The 18,206-nt window shown below is 41.2% G+C and overlaps 1 protein-coding gene across 1 annotated transcript in view; it reads right to left on the reverse strand.

Moving 5' to 3' along the window:
• ALKAL1 (ALK and LTK ligand 1) overlaps nucleotides 1-18,206 on the reverse strand; it is a 227,002-nt gene that overhangs the window by 18,966 nt on the left and 189,830 nt on the right. Inside the window, exon 3 of the mRNA XM_073679293.1 lies at nucleotides 2,831-2,884. Coding sequence (XP_073535394.1) covers nucleotides 2,831-2,884 — 54 coding nt within the window. The remainder of the gene's footprint in view (nucleotides 1-2,830; nucleotides 2,885-18,206) is intronic.

An 18,206-nucleotide genomic window follows, 5' to 3' on the forward strand; every position in this document is an offset into this window, starting at 1 on the left:
GCCGAGGTCATGTCCAATGAACTCAGCTCACCTCATGCACGTCACTGACAGCGTGGGAAAATTCTCACGCTGAAGCGCTGAGTGCAGGAGAATTTCCCCACGCTGTCAGTGACGTGCATGAGGTGAGGTCATGTCCAATGAACTCGGCTCACCTCATGCACGACACTGACAGCGTGGGAAAATTCTCCTGCACTCAGCGCTTCAGCGTGAGAATTCTCCCACGCTGTCAGTGACGTGCATGAGGTGAGCTGAGTTCATTGGACATGACCTCACCTCATGCACGTCACTGACAGCGTGGGAAAATTCTCACGCTGAAGCGCTGAGTGCAGGAGAATTCTCCCACGCTGTCAGTGACGTGCATGAGGTGAGCCGAGTTCATTGTCTGCTCATCTGGATGCCGTCACAGAGAGACACTGAGGAGCGCAAGCATGCCTGCGCTTCTCAGTGTCTGCGGGATGACAGGCTGGATGGCAGCTTTCTCCTGCGGTCCAGCCTGTCATCTCGATGTAGCAGAGCTGGAGCCATCGTGGGAACCATGGAAAGGTAAGGATGAGGTTGCTTTATTATTTTTCTTTTATTGCAGGAGATCATTGGCTTCAGCTGGAATGGGCGTGACGGTAAGTATGGTTTAATTTAGAACAATAAAGAATTGTGTGTTTATTTCAATTAAAGGACTTTATTCTGGGTGTTTGTGTTTTTTTTTTTAACTTTGACTATGGGGTTAGTAATGGGGGTGTCTTATAGACGCCTCTCCATTACTAACCTGGGCTTGATGTTAGCTGGTATTATAAGCTGACATCAACCCCAACCCTATTACCCCACTGCCACCGCTACAGGGCAGTGGGAAGAGCGAGGCTAAGTGCCAGAGTTGGCGCATCCTGTGGATGCGCCATTTCTGGGGCGGCTGACGGCTGGTGTTTCTAGCCTGGGAGGGGGCCAATATTCATGGCACCCTTCCTGGGCTATTAATATCAGCCCCCAGCTGTCTGCCTAGCCTTTGCTAGCTATTAAATTAGGGGGAACCCCACGTCATTTTTTTGGGGGGGTCCCCCATTTTAATAGCTAGTAAAGGCTAAGTATTCCGCTGGGGGCTGATATTAGCAGCCTGGGAAGCTCCGTGGGTGTTACCCCCTTCCCAGGCTTCAAACATCTGCCCCAGCCGTCTGCTTAACCTCCGCTAGAGACTAAAATTAAGGGGAACCCCACGCCAATTTTTTTTTAAATAAATCTTTTATTTTAACACTAAATGACAAGTACAGTAAGCAACACTGTCACTGTACTTCATATATATGTGACTGACATGTTTCTATCTATCTAATCTATGTATGATTCTCTATTCCTTCTATTCTAAATTGTCGGGTACAGATGCTGAATTGCCGGGCCGGCTTTCTTAAAGAGACGGTGCATTAAAACACTATTATTTTTTTAAATAAATCCTTTACACTAAATGACAAGTACAGTAAGCAACACTGTCACTGTACTTCATATATATGTGACTGACATGTTTCTATCTATCTAATCTATGTGTGAAGCTCTATTCTGTCTGTTATAAATTGTCGGGTACCGCTGCTGAATTGCCGGCCGGCTTTTTTAAAGAGACAGTGCACGAAAACACTAATATTTTTTTTAATAAATCCTTTGCACTAAATGACAAGTACATTAAGCAACACTGTCACTGTACTTCATATATATGTGACTGACATGTTTCTATCTATCTAATCTATGTGTGAAGCTCTATTCTTTCTGTTGTAAATTGTCGGGTACCGGTGTATGCGCTGATGAATTGCCGGCTTTTCGCATAATACATTCTACATTATTCTTAGTTGTTTTACTTCATGTAGAATTAACCTACAAGGAAAGAAAGGGTTTATTTTCATTCCGATATTTCTGTCCCATTGACTTGCATTGGTTTCTGGTATCGGAATCGGCGATATCCGATACTTTTTGAGTATTGGTCCGATCCAATCCGATACGATATTTCCTGATATCGGAAGGTATCGCTCAACACTACTCATCACTAATTATTACCAAAAGAACATCTAATCACCTATTCACAGTAGAGAGGGTAACTTACCGATCACTGAGCGTCTGACCCCTGGGACCATGCTTGGTTAGTCCCATAGACAATAAATGAAGTAGGGACTGCACATACTTATCTCCACTACATTCAGGATGTGCTTGGGGTTCTAAAGCCCTGATTTCTGGATCACTAATGATCCCAGCAATCAGACCACCGTCAAATAACAAGTTATCACCCATCCAATTGATAGGGGATAATTTGTGTTTTGGGTAATAACCATTTAATAGAGATGAGCGAACCTAAACTTGAAAGTTCGGGGTTTGAACCGGACAGTTAGTGTCTGGTGCTAAACGCCGAACACGGACTTCTCCCGGAAGTCCATTGCAATGTTCGGAGTTCCAGGGAAAGTCCGCTGCAGAGAAAGAGATTTTCTTTCCAGCTCAAAAGTTTGGGTCGCCATTGCTTTAAATGGGGTTCAGATTCTGATTCAATTTCGGGTACAGTTCTGGTACCCGAACTGAACTTTGAAATAAAGTTCGGGTCGGGTACCAGAACCCGACCTTCCATGGGTCTGTTTATCCCTACCTTTTAACATTTTTGCAAAAACTCCTTAAAGGGGTTCATCCCACCTCTAAATGAAGTTGCATTGGTGATCCGTTAATTGCTATATATCTGTTAGCTCAAGTCCCAAACGACAGTTATTGCAACAGGAAAGCAATTGTCTCCTTATCTACACTGCAGGAATATAAATCATTACAAGGTGACTCTTCAATTCAATGATCTCTTTGAATAATTCTTAATAATCCTTACCTGTAAAATGATTTATGAACTTTTCTTTAAGAGTGGAATCTCTGGAAAATATTTCTGAAAAAAAATTAAAAAAACATATTTAAATACAGATATTTCTTTCTATAATCAACTGATTTTAACCTAACTCTTATTTACTATCTGTTTATTTTACCTCATTTTGTGACAAATGTGTTATCTATTATTATTTATTTAGCATTGCTTATATGGCACCATCATATTCGGTAGCACATTACATATATATTAATATTTCTCCCTATTGGGGCTCACAATCTAAATTCCCTAGCAGTATATCTTTGGAGTGTGGAAGAAAACCCACACAAAAATGGGGAAAATATAAAAACTCCTTGCAGATGTTGTCTTTGGTGGGATTTGAACCCAGGACCCCAGTGCTGCAAACTAGCAGTGCTAACCACTGAGCCACTGTACTGTTTTATTCTGGATTTCATTTACAAAACTATATAAAATAGCCAAAATAAAGTGTCTTTTTCACAGGCTATTGAATAGATTTTGATATTTAGTAGTAACCCATCACTGAGAACTCAAATCTTAGAAAAAAAATAGGAGTACTCAGACCAAGTAAGGTAACCTAGCCTCGTGACAGTCTGAAGAGAGAGGTGGCCATTAAAAGGACTCTGTCAACACAGGATGACTGTTCAAACTAAGTCCCGCCGCTCGGTGCTTTATGGTGTGGCCAATCATTTACATACACCTTCCTACCTGGTTGTTGTTCCTCTATCTCCATCCCCCCCTCTTCTTTGATTGACATCTTTGGCTTCTTAGAGCCAGAGAAGGGCAAAGATAAATGGAAAACAAGCAGGTGGGAAGGTGTAGTTAAATGATTGGCTCCACCATACAGTACCGAGCACCTGTGCCTGATTTGAACAGTCATCCTGTACTAACACAGTCGCTAACATAGTAGCAATTGAAATAAAAAGGGGGATGTTAAATACATCCTGGTTGTATATTTATCTTATACCAAAAGTTAAAGTTCACTAAAGATGACCCTGCAACATATAAAGAGAAGTTAGTTGTGGCTACATGGAAAATTACGATGTCTTAAAACATATTAGATTAATAGGCATCATAAATGGGCCTAGTTTTGATTTAGGACAGTATGTATTTGTCTTTTAAAGCTTCCAGATATTCATAGAAACAAATCTTTTGATTTTGGAAATCCATTATCTTGCTATCATGCATATTACTGATTAAATGCTAAAGACTCATAGTGACATTTTAAAATGAAAAGCATTGCATGAAGTTCTAGGATTTAATGTCCACATCATGTTCAATTATTACTGCGTATTTTAATATATCACAAGCTGAACTTAACAAATTATTTTCTAAATATGAAATTTTAATTTCTTGTTCATCCACTGTGGGACATACTTTAAAAAGAAGTAGGTGTTGGTTTGGTACATAATCATCTCTACATTTTGGGACATGAGAACTTGAAGATTGTTTGGCCCAGTTTTAGAGTTGAGCATATTGATTCAAGATGAATTTTGGCCCTATTTAAACAATTTTACTGGATTAGAGAGGACTGGAAAAAAGTTTAAAAATCTTTTACTAGCTTGTCTTAAGCCCTCCCCGTAAGCGTCCTGCTGTCATTAGTCTTCCAATTGGTTCTTCTAACCTATGTCTTCTATCTTCTACCTTCCGGCCAGAACTTCCATTTGCTAGGCTTGAGGTCATCACACATCTATGATGCGCATCATGCCCTACGTGACTATGTGGGATCTAGTAAATGGAAGGCCTGGCTGAAAGGAGGATAGGCAAAGATGATAGAATACAGATGATAGAAGAGTTCTTCGCCAATTATAGGAATGCCTTAAAAATAAATGTTTACCAGGATTTTAATAAAAAGTTTGCATTGTGTAACAAATCTGTTTCTGCTTCCAAATCAGCCTCCACTGCTGTAGGAAGCTGCTACTTAGTTCTTGGGAATGGAGGCAGCAATCTCTTCCATGCTAGACAGTGGGCTCCATAGCTAGTAGGCTTAATGGTCAGTTCCACTGGAGAAGAAGTACATTACCCTCCAGCTGGGAAGGATATGTACTTCCACCTATTAATATTATTGTACCTAAACATATCATTGAAGATCCTTCTAGTTGATTAATCACTGGTGCAGGTTAGTAGACCAATTAGTATAGGGTTTTGAGGGCTAATGTGGAAGCATGACTTCCTGTTTGAATCCTCGCATCACCCTTGCGGGTTACTAGCTATTGTACAGATAGAGCTGCTTTGGTGTGCTTATATGGAATTGGCCATCTGTTTTCTGAACTGGCTTTTGCTCCAAGTTTACTCTGCGGCTTGACTCTTGGCTGCCCTTCTGGACTTGACCTTTGGACTGCCTACTTTCTTGCCCAATGTCTCAGCTTGACCCCATCGACTTGATAACAGCTATTACCAGACTATACTATTGAATATGATTTTGTCGTTGTCCAACTGTTTTTGATTTTGACACAACTCAGAGACATTTCTCCCCTCTATTCACTCCACCCATTTGTAAGGGTGAAAGGATGGACACCAGAAGCCTTTAAGACCTGATGAAAAGAGTGTCTGGTACCATGAATGTCAGGCTTTATTTTTTAATTGCAGGATATATAACATTTAGTTTGCAGCAAGAAAGACACTCTATTTCATTGCTTATGGAGACCATTTGTTGTAAATCTAGAAAAAAAAATTATATTCAGTTTTGGGGGCTATTGTAACTTTACATCTCTTCTACCATATCTTATATTGAATATATTAATTGTTTATATGTTTATATACAAATTAGATTTTGTAAAATATAATTTTTCATTATTTCTTGGAAAGCTCACTAAAAGTAACATTTATAATTTACAAATGTACAGTATTTCAAGGGTTTTAGATCAAGGTTTTAACTGAAACAGTATATTGTATCAGTAAAATGATTAGAAGGTAGTACAAGAACATATTTTAAAAATTCAGCAATAATGAACACATACACTGTGACTCTACTACTTTATATTCTCTTCATAAATAAAAGTTAATTTCCAACCAAATATAAAAAACTTGAGTTTACAAATTATCTAATCGGGAATGAAGAAATTTCCTACTCTTGTTCTCATCTGTAAACCTCATACCAGGGCATAATGCAACATTTTAGAGGTCCTCCCTCTTCCTCAAATGTAATCGTCACCCTTATGCTTCATTCATACATCTGTAAGTTACGGTCCGAGAACAGCCTGTGATGTATAGATTGCCTACAGGTGTCCTGACCTGAACTTGACAGCCTCATATATGATTATGAGTCTGTTAAGTTTGGTCGGGAGACACAAAGCGGTTTCGTGAATCTGGACCAGATGTGCGAATGTGGCATTGGGAAAAGTTACTCTTTGTAGCCTTTCAAAACTATAATAAAACATGTTTATGATGTTATCTATGACTATCTTTGTTCACAGATACCCATAAATGTCCCAGATATCAGCATCTCTTATTATAGAGCCATTTTACTACTAATTTTATTCCTTATATGGAGAATATGTTAATAAGAATAGGTTCACACTAGTGTAAGGAATAGGAACATAAAAACAGGGAATGGTTCCATAACATGACAGATGGACCTTAGTAAATACAATGGAGTCCATTGGGTTTCCGTTAGGGTGTTCATCATTTTAACTGAAAAACTGATGCAGTATGCAGTACTTTCTTTCTATCATAGGCTCTAACAGAGATGTGAACAAATCCTTAAAGAGAACTTGAAAACTGATACATTCTGTCCAAACCAAGGGCGCCATGTATTAGGCACTGGCTGCATGAACTCAGCCAGGTATGCTCAACTCTGAAATGCTATGGCGTTTCTTAGAAAAATATACTTTAAAAGCCACCGGTGACCGAGCAGTGCTAGAGTCTAGTCAGACACCCACCTACTTTCCTGGATTGAGAGGTCTCTGCCTACTTGCACATTTAGGAAGAGACCTGTCATTTCAGGGCAGAGGGTGAGGAGAAGGACCCGGAAACCTGCCTGTCCAGCTAGAATCCATCACTGCTCGGTCCCCAGTGGCTTTTTAAAAAAAATGCTTTTCCCTGAAACGCCACAGTCAGAGTCAAATGTACCTTGCTAAGTTAATACAGCCAGTGGCTGATACATGCTGCCCATGGATTGAGCAGAATGTATCAGCTGTCACATTCACTTTAAATGTACAATTGGCAGTGTTGCATTTTTCCATAATATTCAATTACAACAGAACACATGTTGCTGTACAACAGATCACATTATCACAAAAATATGTTAAAAAGACAATTTTTATTTAATCCGATCAAACATAGTGTATTCATATGACAAATTCAATAAGTTTCCCTTCGTAAAAGTTTCTTTTCACTAGGTATTCCTGCCCATAAATTATGTTTCTTCTCATAAAAAATGTCCACTGTTGATACATTCAATGTCATATTAATATTGCCTTTTGTTTTATTACCTTTGCATTTCTTTTTTATCCATAGTTTCTGATCACTGACATATGCTCATTTAATCTTATTTCCACCAATTTGGAAGTTTGGCACAAATTATATCTGGAAAGCTTAACTTGTATGGATTCATGTGAAGCACATAAGGCATCATTATAGAATTTAGACTGTCAACTGAACAATGAGTATACATCTACTTAAATCACATTTGAGTGTAACTCAGCTACAATTCAACATACAAATGTTTAAAGGTAGTATATATAGATCAATATTGTATATACTCTTGAAACTGAAATTGCAAAAAGGAAAAGTCATAGAATTATGATATTGCAGAATCAATAGACAGGTTAATAATAGGCAAATGGTGAAAAAATTAAAACAAAAATTTCAAAACATCTCAATTTATTCAGACTGGAGTATGAGCGTGACACAGAAATACACCCCCAATTTCTTTATTTGTGCCCAGGTCACTATCTGCACTATCTTCCCCACCTATAAAATGAATACCCTCCCCCCCAATCCCTACTTTAACACTAGGACTACTGGACTCGTGACCCCGCCTAGAACTACTGAAAGGAGTCATTTTGACTCCTTGCTTGTTTTCGTTTATTTTTAGAGTTTCATTTGTGGTTATTTATTAATAATTATATTTTTTGTAATGTATTATTATTGTGAGATCCAACAGTAATGCTTTTGATTGTTTTTTTTTTCTGCTTTTCTTATTTTTCTACAGAAAATAATAATTATAATAGACGTTTTTCAAACATTTTTTTTTATTCAAGTGCACACATATAAACAACAACTGAAGAACAAAAAGCAGAGAAAATGTAGGTGGAGGAGCATAAAAATGAAAATATGGCGCAGAATTCACCTTCTAAACATTTGGTGTTTCGCATTTTAGGCATTGCCTTTGATTTATGGCAGTACATTGCCCACACAAAGACTTACCACAAGTCTTACAATTTCCGACAGATCTATTTTTCTTGCACTTTTCTTTGATCTGGCAAAATTTTGTTTGAACCATCACTTCTGAGCATGTAGAAACTTGGGACGTGGAACCCTTTTCCCTATCTGTGACATAAGGACCACTCAACTCTCTCACAAGCGTTTGCAAAAATGCCTTGCGTGACATTTTTTGGTGGGTAATCTCCTTGAATATTATCCATGCATTTATACCCGCAAAGTCTAAGGCATTTTCAAATGCATGAACAGGCCATCTCCTTGTGCATGTTCGTGTGGTATATTTTCGTGCCATCTGATCCATTACATCTACTCCATATTTTGTTTCATTGTAAAACTTTACCGTTTCTGGAGTTTTTTTAGCGGAATCAGACGCAACAAAAACATCTGGATGGACGGAACTCAAAATGACAACATTTTTGTTGGGCTTTCCTTGATATACTGTAAGTGTAAAATTGTCTTCATTTCTAAACACTTTAGTGTTGTACAATTCCTCTTTCATGGATTTTATTTCTTTAGGCACTTCTCGCTTTATCTTGTTCAGTGTTCCCACGATGGTTGTTCCTTTGCTTTTTAGCTGTTTAGCTAATTTTACTGAAGTAAAATAATTATCGGTTGTAACATTGCGACCTTTTTTCAAAAACGGGTCCAATAACTTCATTACCACATGGTCAGCTAAACGGTCCTCAGCACGGCGTGTGTCATCTTTGCCTAGATAAGGGAAGCCATTTGCCAGATATTTGCTCCTCTTATCAACAGCTAGCCAATATTTGTGGCCATATTTATCTGGTTTGGAAGGCATGTACTGCGTGAATGGACACCTAGTTTTGCTTGGGAAAAGTTGCTCATCCACCATTATGTATGGGCCAGGTTTGTAACACGCAATACAATTTTCAATAAACCTGTCCCACACTGTAGAAAATAGAGCAAACTTGTCCGTTTGCAGTCTCTCCGATATAGTAGATTTCTCATCAAATCTGAGAAACCTCATAATTTCAACAAAGCGGTCCCTAGACATTGTCGCTTTGCAAAACGGTATTCCCCAGTCATTACACCAAATACTGCTAATCGAGTGACGGTTCGTGCAAGATATTCCACGAGCATAGAATATCGCAATGAATGCATCTAGCTCCTCATCAGATAGAGTAAACTGTAAATTATTGTTCCTGCATGCTTCTGCAAGCGTACAGTTCTTTATATGTGTCAATATATATGAAACAAAAAATAAACGCCATGCGCTCAAAGGACTATCGATAATGATATTTCTTCTGGCGTATCCTGTAGGGCCAGGTGCTTCTCGAAGAATATTTTGGCTGTCACGCCTACCAGGCAAGTGTTCTCCAATTTCAACAGGTTTCCATTGAATACCATCCGCTGAAACTAGTATTCCTTCAGATTCGCCTTCTCTGGTGTTTGTTGTTGCATTACCTTCGCCGCCATCGTTATCTGTTGTTCTTTCATTTCTGGGACGTTTTGCTGATTTTTTCTGTCCACGACCAGGAGGATGGTCACGAGGCAACATAACTGCATGAGCCCAATCCCCAGTTGATGTGCTTGGAATATCTGTAAAAAAGTTGATGAATATTTAGATTTTTTGTTTTGTAAGGGTCCGTGCACACTGGCTGGATTAGCAGCGAAATATCCGACCGGATATTCTCACCACAATCCGGCCCGTACCTGCCCGCTCAGGTACAGAGCGGAGTTTCATACCTGAAGCTCCGCTCCGAACCCCGGGCTGGAGCCGCTGTCTGGGACGGAGCCGTGCTCGCACGTAAGCAAGCGCTGCTCTGTCCCTGACAGCGGCTCCAGCCCGGGGTTTGGAGCGGAGCTTCAGGAATGAGCGGGCAGGTACGGCCTGTATTGCGGCAAGAATATCCAGATGGCTATTCAGCCAGAATTCTGCTAGTGTGCACAGGCCCTAACTCAGTGTGTGGAAGAACAAATAAATACACATAACTACTTACCTTCTGGATTTGTTCCTTCTGAGTCTTCAGATTCACTTGATATGTTCTGAGGAATGAAATCTTCATCACTGTCAGAATCAAATACATGTTCCTGCAATTCGGATTCCGATTCATCCTCCGGTATGGATTGCAAAGTAGCCAGAATATCCTGAGGCTTTATCAAACGTCTTCTCTCCATATTCCTCACAAATTCCATAATTCTATATAGTTCCCTGCTGAAAAATAGAAATGAAATGAAAACTAAAAGAAATAATAACTGTTCTGCCACCTTCAAAAGTAGGTGGGCTGAATCAGTTGACAGACAGATAAACTATTTCATAACAATTCATACCTGTATGAGTCTTCAGAGCTCGTATGTCTGCGTCTGTTCTCTTTGTCTCTTCAGCTGAACTGAAAGTAAAGTTACTATCCAGAATACTGTCTCCTGCTAGGACCTTAGAAAAACACCACCCTTCATTAGCATAAGATAAGAGCCTAGAGTAAACAAGCTATTTTGTTCAGCATTACACAGTAATACAAGCAGGTAAAACACAAGGAAAATGTGAAAAGTTGACATGTAAATTGAACTACATCTATATGAACATCAGGGTAAATAAGACAGAGTGAAAAAATTATGCACAAAACTTTATAGCAACATTTAGTGACAAAAGGACCTCAAAATATAGTAGGGAGTCAAAATGACTCCCTTCAGTAGTTCTTGGTAAATTTTGAAAAAAACGCGCAAATTTTTCACCAAAATTATTTATTCTCACAAAATCTTTTTTCACATCATATTTGAGGAAAAGTCACCGAGTTTCAAGCCGGAATTCTGAAAAATGTAGTCACAGAAGAGAAATAAAAAACGAAAGGAGTCAAAATGACTCCATCAGTAGTTCTAGTGTTAAACACTCCTCCAAACTTCTAACCATTTTCGCCCCCAGCACAGCTGCACCCTCCCCATTGAGGTGCAGCCTATCCCTAGCGTAGAACCTGTAGCCAACTGAGAAGTTGGCCCAGTTCTCCAGGAACCCAAACCCTCTCCGATTGCCTCTCCGGCGTGGCACGTGGTACAGGTAGCATTTCAGAGAATTTTACCTTGGAGGTCCTTTCTTTAAGCTTGAAGCCTAATTCCCTGAAATCATCTTTAAGGACCTTCCACCTACCTCTAACTTTGTCATTTGTGCCAATGTGCACCATGACTGCTGGGTCCTCACCAGCCCCTCCCAGCAATCTGTCATCTCGATCAGCGATGTGCCGGACTCGAGCGCCAGGTAGGCAGCACACTGTTCGACGATCTCTGCCTTTGTGACAGATTGCCCTATCTCTTCCCCTAATAATTGAGTCCCCCACCACCAGCACCTGCCTAGCCTGCCCTGCTCTCCTATTTCCCCCCTTACTGGAGCTGACATTCCTCCGGCTTTCAGAGGACATGCCTTGCTGCAGCAGTGCTACCCCTGTACTGACACCCCCATCATCTGCCAACTTTGCAAACTTATTGGGGCGTTCCAGATCAGGACTAGCCTCCTTGGCACTCTTCCCTCTACCCCCCCTTCTATCTGTCACCGAGCTAGCTGCCACACTGTACTGCAGCTCCATACTACCACCCTCCCCCACATCTACCCCAGTGAACAGCTGCTAAGTGAGCAGAAGATTCCTTTCCATATTGTCTATGGATTTCAGGATTGCCAACTGCTCATTTAGATCCAGTACCTGGGCTTCCAAACGCACAATGTGAACACATCTCGCACAGCAGTATGCACACACGACCGGCTGTTCAAGGTTTGCATACATGTGGCAAGATGTACACTGGATAGCATTGTCAATGATGGAGCTCATTTCCTAATGGGGATTGCACTAGACAGAAATGTTAAGTAAAAAGAAATGTAAAGAATTAATAAAATACAGACAGCAATTCCGTCCAAATTCCTCCCTTCCAAACTCCCTGAATCCAAAGTCACAGAATCACAAGTCACACACTTACTTCTGTTTGCACTTACACTTCAGTCACACTCAGATCGTTCACACTCGCTAAAGAAGAAGATTTAAAGAGGTTTTTTTTTTCCTTTAGCAGCAATCCAACCTACAGCTCAATGCACTTCCAAAGGTGACACAGGCTGCTCATAATAGCATGAGCAACATGTGGCCTGGCGTTGTCATGTTGTAAAACGGCTTCTCTAACATTTTGGAGAAATTACTGTACCATTGGTTGCTTGATCGAATCCACATAGTGCCGAGCTGTTAGTCTACCTGGAATGAAGACTTGAGGCAGGGCCGGCTCCAGGTTTTTCTGGGCCCCTGGCGAAAGAGTCTTAGTGGGCCCCTTTAACACATACCACGATTCATGATGCACCGATACCACAGAGAAATATACAGTTAGGTCCATATATATTTGGACAGAGACAACATTTTTCTAATTTTGGTTCTAGACATTACCACAATGAATTTTAAACAAAACAATTCAGATGCAGTTGAAGTTCAGACTTTCAGCTTTCATTTGAGGGTATCCACATTAAAATTGGGTGAAGGGTTTAGGAGTTTCAGCTCCTTAACATGTGCCACCCTGTTTTTAAAGGGACCAAAAGTAATTGGACAATTGACTATTTCATGGACAGGTGTGGGCAATCCCTTCGTTATGTCATTCTCAATTAAGCAGATAAAGGGCCTGCAAGTTGATTTGAGGTGTGGTGCTTGCATTTGGAAGGTTTTGCTGTGAAGTAAAGATGCGGTCAAAGGAGCTCTCCATGCAGGTGAAACAAGCCATCCTTAAGCTGCAAGAACAGAAAAAACCCATCCGTGAAATTGCTACAATATTAGGAGTGGCAAAATCTACAGTTTGGTACATCCTGAGAAAGAAAGAAAGCACTGGTGAACTCATCAATGCAAAAAGACCTGGGTGCCCACGGAAGACAACAGTGGTGGATGATCACAGAATAATCTCCATGGTGAAGAGAAACCCCTTCACAACAGCCAACCAAGTGAGCAACACTCTCCAGGAGGTAGGCGTATCAATATCCAAATCTACCATAAAGAGAAGACTGCATGAAAGTATATTCAGAGAGTTCACTGTACGGTGCAAACCACTCATAAGCATCAAGAATAAAAAGGCTTGACTGGACTTTGCTAAAAAACATCTAAAAAAGCCAGCACAGTTCTGGAAGAACATTCTTTGTACAGATGAAACCAAGATCAACCTCTACCAGAATGATGGAAAGAGAAAAGTATGGCGAAGGCGTGGTACAGCTCATGATCCAAAGCATACCACATCATCTGTAAAACACGGCGGAGGCAGTGTGATGGCTTGGGCATGCATGGCTGCCAGTGGCACTGGGTCACTAGTGTTTATTGATGATGTGACACAGGACAGAAGCAGCCGAATGAATTCTGATGTATTCAGAGCCATACTGTGTGCTCAGATCCAGCCAAATGCAGCCAAACTGATTGGTCGTCGTTTCATACTACAGATGGACAATGACCCAAAACATAAAGCCAAAGCAACCCAGGAGTTTATTAAAGCAAAGAAGTGGAATATTCTTGAATGGCCAAGTCAGTCACCTGATCTCAACCCAATTGAGCATGCATTTCACTTGTTAAAGACTAAACTTCAGACAGAAAGGCCCACAAACAAACAGCAACTGAAAACCACCGCAGTGAAGGACTGGCAGAGCATCAAAAAGGAGGAAACACAGCGTCTGGTGATGTTCATGAGTTCAAGACTTCAGGCAGTCATTGCCAACAAAGGGTTTTCAACCAAGTACTAGAAATGAACATTTTATTTACAATTATTTAATCTGTCCAATTACTTTTGGTCCCTTTAAAAACAGGATGACACATGTTAAGGAGCTGAAACTCCTAAACCCTTCATCTAATTTTAATGTGGATACCCTCAAATGAAAGCTGAAAGTCTGAACTTCAACTGCATCTGAATTGTTTTGTTTAAAATTCATTGTGGTAATGTCTAGAACCAAAATTAGAAAAATGTTGTCTCTGTCCAAATATATATGGACCTAACTGTAGATATAGTCCAATGCAAAGATTTCATTTCTTACATTACATGAGTGATATCTATTGTAAATTCTACAATAGCTCAGAAACCGGCAAATCGCTCCACACAGTTTACTGGCCCCCATAAAATGCTCTACACAGGAGACTGGCCCCCATAAAATGCTCCATACAGAATACTGGCCCCCATATAACGTTCTATACAGAATACTGGCCCCCATATAACGCTCCATACAGAATACTGGCCCCCATAAAACGCTCCGTACAGGATACTGGCCTCCATATAATGCTCCATGCAGGCTGTTCCCCCCACATAATGCCCTGTGCAGGATGTCCCTTTCCCCCCATATAATGCCCCATGCAGGATGTCCCTTTCCCCCCCACATAATGCACCATGCAGGATGTCAGCCCCTCTCTTTAAAATGCCCCATGCATGATGTCACCCCCCCTCTTTATAATGCCCCATGCAGGATATCACCCCCCTCTCTTTATAATGCCCCATGCAGGATATCACGCCCTCTCTTTATAATGCCCCATGTAGGATGTCACCCCCTCTCTTTATAATGCCCCATGCAGGATGTCACCCCGTCTCTTTATAATGACCCATGCAGCATGTCACCCCCTCTCTTTATAATGCCCCATGCAGGATGTCACCCCACCATATAATGCCCCATGCAGGATGTCATCCCCCCATATTATGCCCCATGCCTCCATACATAAAAAAAAAAAAAATCAAATACTCACCTCACTCCTCCTTACCTGCTGCCGCTGCTCAGGTCAGGACTCCAGCGTTGCCGGCGTCTTCCCACTCTGCTGCCTGTGACGGTTCAGGGGAGGGCGCGGAGGAGAGATGTCACCGCGCCCTCTGACCTGAGACGTCAATGGGAGCGCACAGCAAGAAGACAGCAGATCTGCGGAGGCACGGGGAGAGGTAAGTATCCGGCTGCCGGAGCCCTGAGCAAGCGGGGAAGAAGGGTGAGCACTGGAACCGCTCTCCTCCACCCATAGCCCGGCGGGGTGCCCGACTGCAAGTGGGCCCACCCGCCTGCTCAGGGCCCCGGCACTTGCCCGGGTGCGCCGGGTGCTGACGCCGGCCCTGACTTGAGGGTTCTGGCTATGTACATTATGCCATCTCACATCCTATTCCCAGGAGTAGAGAGTAGACCTCTTCATGATGTTGCCCATTTGATTACCATACCACTGGCTATCATTGCATCCGAGACAAAAGCAGAATAAATTACTGAAAAGGATAGATCTACATTTAACCCTCCAGTGCCATCTTGCTCTGCAACAAAATAGCCTTTGAAAGTAGTGAAGTAAGGTCAATGGAGAATCAGGAGCTAGATATCTGGCTCGGAGCACAATGTCCTGCCAATGCTTTCTGAAGGTTTGTGTAGACACTGATGCTTTTAGCTTGGTATGTGATATCTAATTCCACTTGCAGTACAGAATTGATTAATAATGGAATCAGTGGTAGGACTATTTTTCCAAAGTGTACCAGGAACTGTTTTTCAACACAACAATACAAGGCCACATGTTGCCCATTCTAATGTAAGAAGCCGGCATAGCCTAAGTGTGCTACATTGGCAGGCAGCGTCTTTAGACATGTCTCTCATTGACAACATCTGGGACACCATTGATAGGCAACTGCAAAGAGCGCTGACAGCAGAGAATCTTGCATTTAGCATTACAGAACATTAATTACCTTATTAATAGCATGCCAAGGGATGTAAGTGCGTGTATTCCTGTGTGTGGTGCTTATACTTGATACTGCATAAGTCAAGGTATTTTAAAAATTTGGTTTCCAGTCTTTTATCATTTGCATAACATAATGCAGTCTGTTAATCCTCCGATATCCATAATGTCACAACTTTTCCTTCATGGTGTTGTAGTTTTAATATTTAGAAGTATATACTCCTGCTACGAGGCAAGATGAAATTGAAGGGGGCATTATGGGGGGGTGCAGTGTGGGGATAGGAACAGCATGAGGGTTCACAGTATTGAGAAGGGCAATGTGGGAAGATAGTATGGAGAGGTGGCGGCCTGATTTGTAAGAGAGAAAGGTGTGGTGGTTATAGTTTAAAAAGGTGGACAGAGTGGCATTTAAGGTTCATAAATACAAACAGAGTGGCAGTTATTGCTCATAAGGGCAGACGATGTAGCAGTTATAGTTCATTAGAGCACACAGTATGGTGATTATAGTTTATAATGACAGACAATGTGGCAGTCCTAGTTCATAAAGGAGGACAGTATTGCAGTTATAGTTCATAGTGACAAACTGTGTGGCTGTTATAATTATTCTATTGGACAAAAAAATACCTTTCCTCCACCAACTGATAAATATTAGTGACCAGTGAGCATGCTCATTACTCGAGATGTACGAGCATGCTCAGGTGTTTTCCGAGTATCTTCAGCGTGCTCGGGTGTTATGTTCTCAGTCACTCCATGCTCATGATTTGCAAGTGTTTGACAGCTTTAATAAATGTGAGAAATGCCTGTTTCTTAGGGATTCCTCACATGTATTAAATCTGTCCAACAGTCACAAATCATGAACACGGAGTGACTGAAACATAACACCTAAGCACGCTGAAGATACTCGGCGAGCACCCGAGCATGCTCGCCGAAAGGGTTAACAGAACATACTCGCTCATCACTAATAAATATATAAAATGTAACTTTTATTATATTGATTAAAACATCTATGTCTCTCTATACTATTTAAAATTAGCAGTCACAGTAATAAAAGGTATATTGCTAAAGAAAGCCAGTACATACAAATGCTGCACCACTGAAGTGGTTATAATCTATTTATTTTAGCCTACCGGCTGATGAATAGTTGTAGTGCAGTCTTTAAAGCAATCAGTATTTTATAATGAGTAGCAAGAAAGTCAGCATGGATGTAAATGTTTATTTATGATACTGGCTGCATCTCATCAGTCCTGTGGTTCCTGTATGGTCCACAGTCTGTCTATGGCTGTTATCAACAAATTCCAGCATCTCCTTATGATTGTTAGAGACTAGTGTTGAGCAAGCATGCTCGACACTGCTCGGTACTCGCCCGAGCATCTCACTACTCGGGATGTTCGGCGAGCACCGAGCATTTACGGGTTACTCGGGCGGGAGCTCGGGTCTCCGCCCTGCATGTTTGGCGCTCTTTACAGAGCCAATGAATATGCAGGAATTGCCAGCCAGTCACTGTAATGCCGCAGCCATGTGGTTGTGGGCATACAGTGATTGGCTGGCCGCACAGCGTTACCTCGAGTATTTAAAACCGGGTTCCGCCATCTTGGACACAGTCGCTCCGGATCAGACGGTGTAGGGAGAGTGCTGCTGAGCTAGGGAGAGATTTATACTGCGAAATAGGTAGTGTAGGGTCTCTAAAGCCTGCAAAATCAAAAAAACAATCCTTCTCAGGACTAATATCCATCGCCGATATCAGGCAGGCAGGCTGTATAGGAGATGCAGTGGTTATACCAACAAACACTGCATTACGGTCCTGTGTGCTGCTTTTCAAATTGCTAGACTTAGCCCCAGGTCTCAGGGGCCAGGAAAAATCCTTTTTTTAATCTAAATCCTCAATTTTTTTTTCCTCAGTCAGACTGTACAAATACCCTTTTGGTAACCCCCCCCCCCAAAAAAAAAAATTGAGTGTGTCTGTGAGTGTTCAGACACAAATAGATCTGTTTAAAAGAGTCTGGTGTAGACCAGATAACTAGAACTGTGGTTTTGCAGTTCCACTGTTCAAATCTCTGTATTATCCACTTTTTTGCCTTTTTTCCATAAAAAAAAAACATTTTCAGTGTCTCGCTGACTGTTCAGACACAAATATATGTGTTTGAAAGATTCTGGTATAGGCCAGATAACTAGAACTGAGGTTTTCCTCTTCCACGGTTCAAATCTGGGTGTAATCCACCTTTTTGCATAAAAAAAACATTTTGAGTGTCTTGCTGACTGTTCAGACACAAATATATATCTGTTTAAAAGATTCTGGTGTAGGCCAGATAACTAGAACTGTGGTTTTCCTCTTCCATGGTTCAAATCTC

The sequence above is a fragment of the Phyllobates terribilis genome, unplaced genomic scaffold (genome assembly GCF_046119375.1).
Source record: "Phyllobates terribilis strain yellow unplaced genomic scaffold, ASM4611937v1 Scaffold_4__5_contigs__length_816908805, whole genome shotgun sequence".
NCBI lineage: Eukaryota > Metazoa > Chordata > Amphibia > Anura > Dendrobatidae > Phyllobates > Phyllobates terribilis.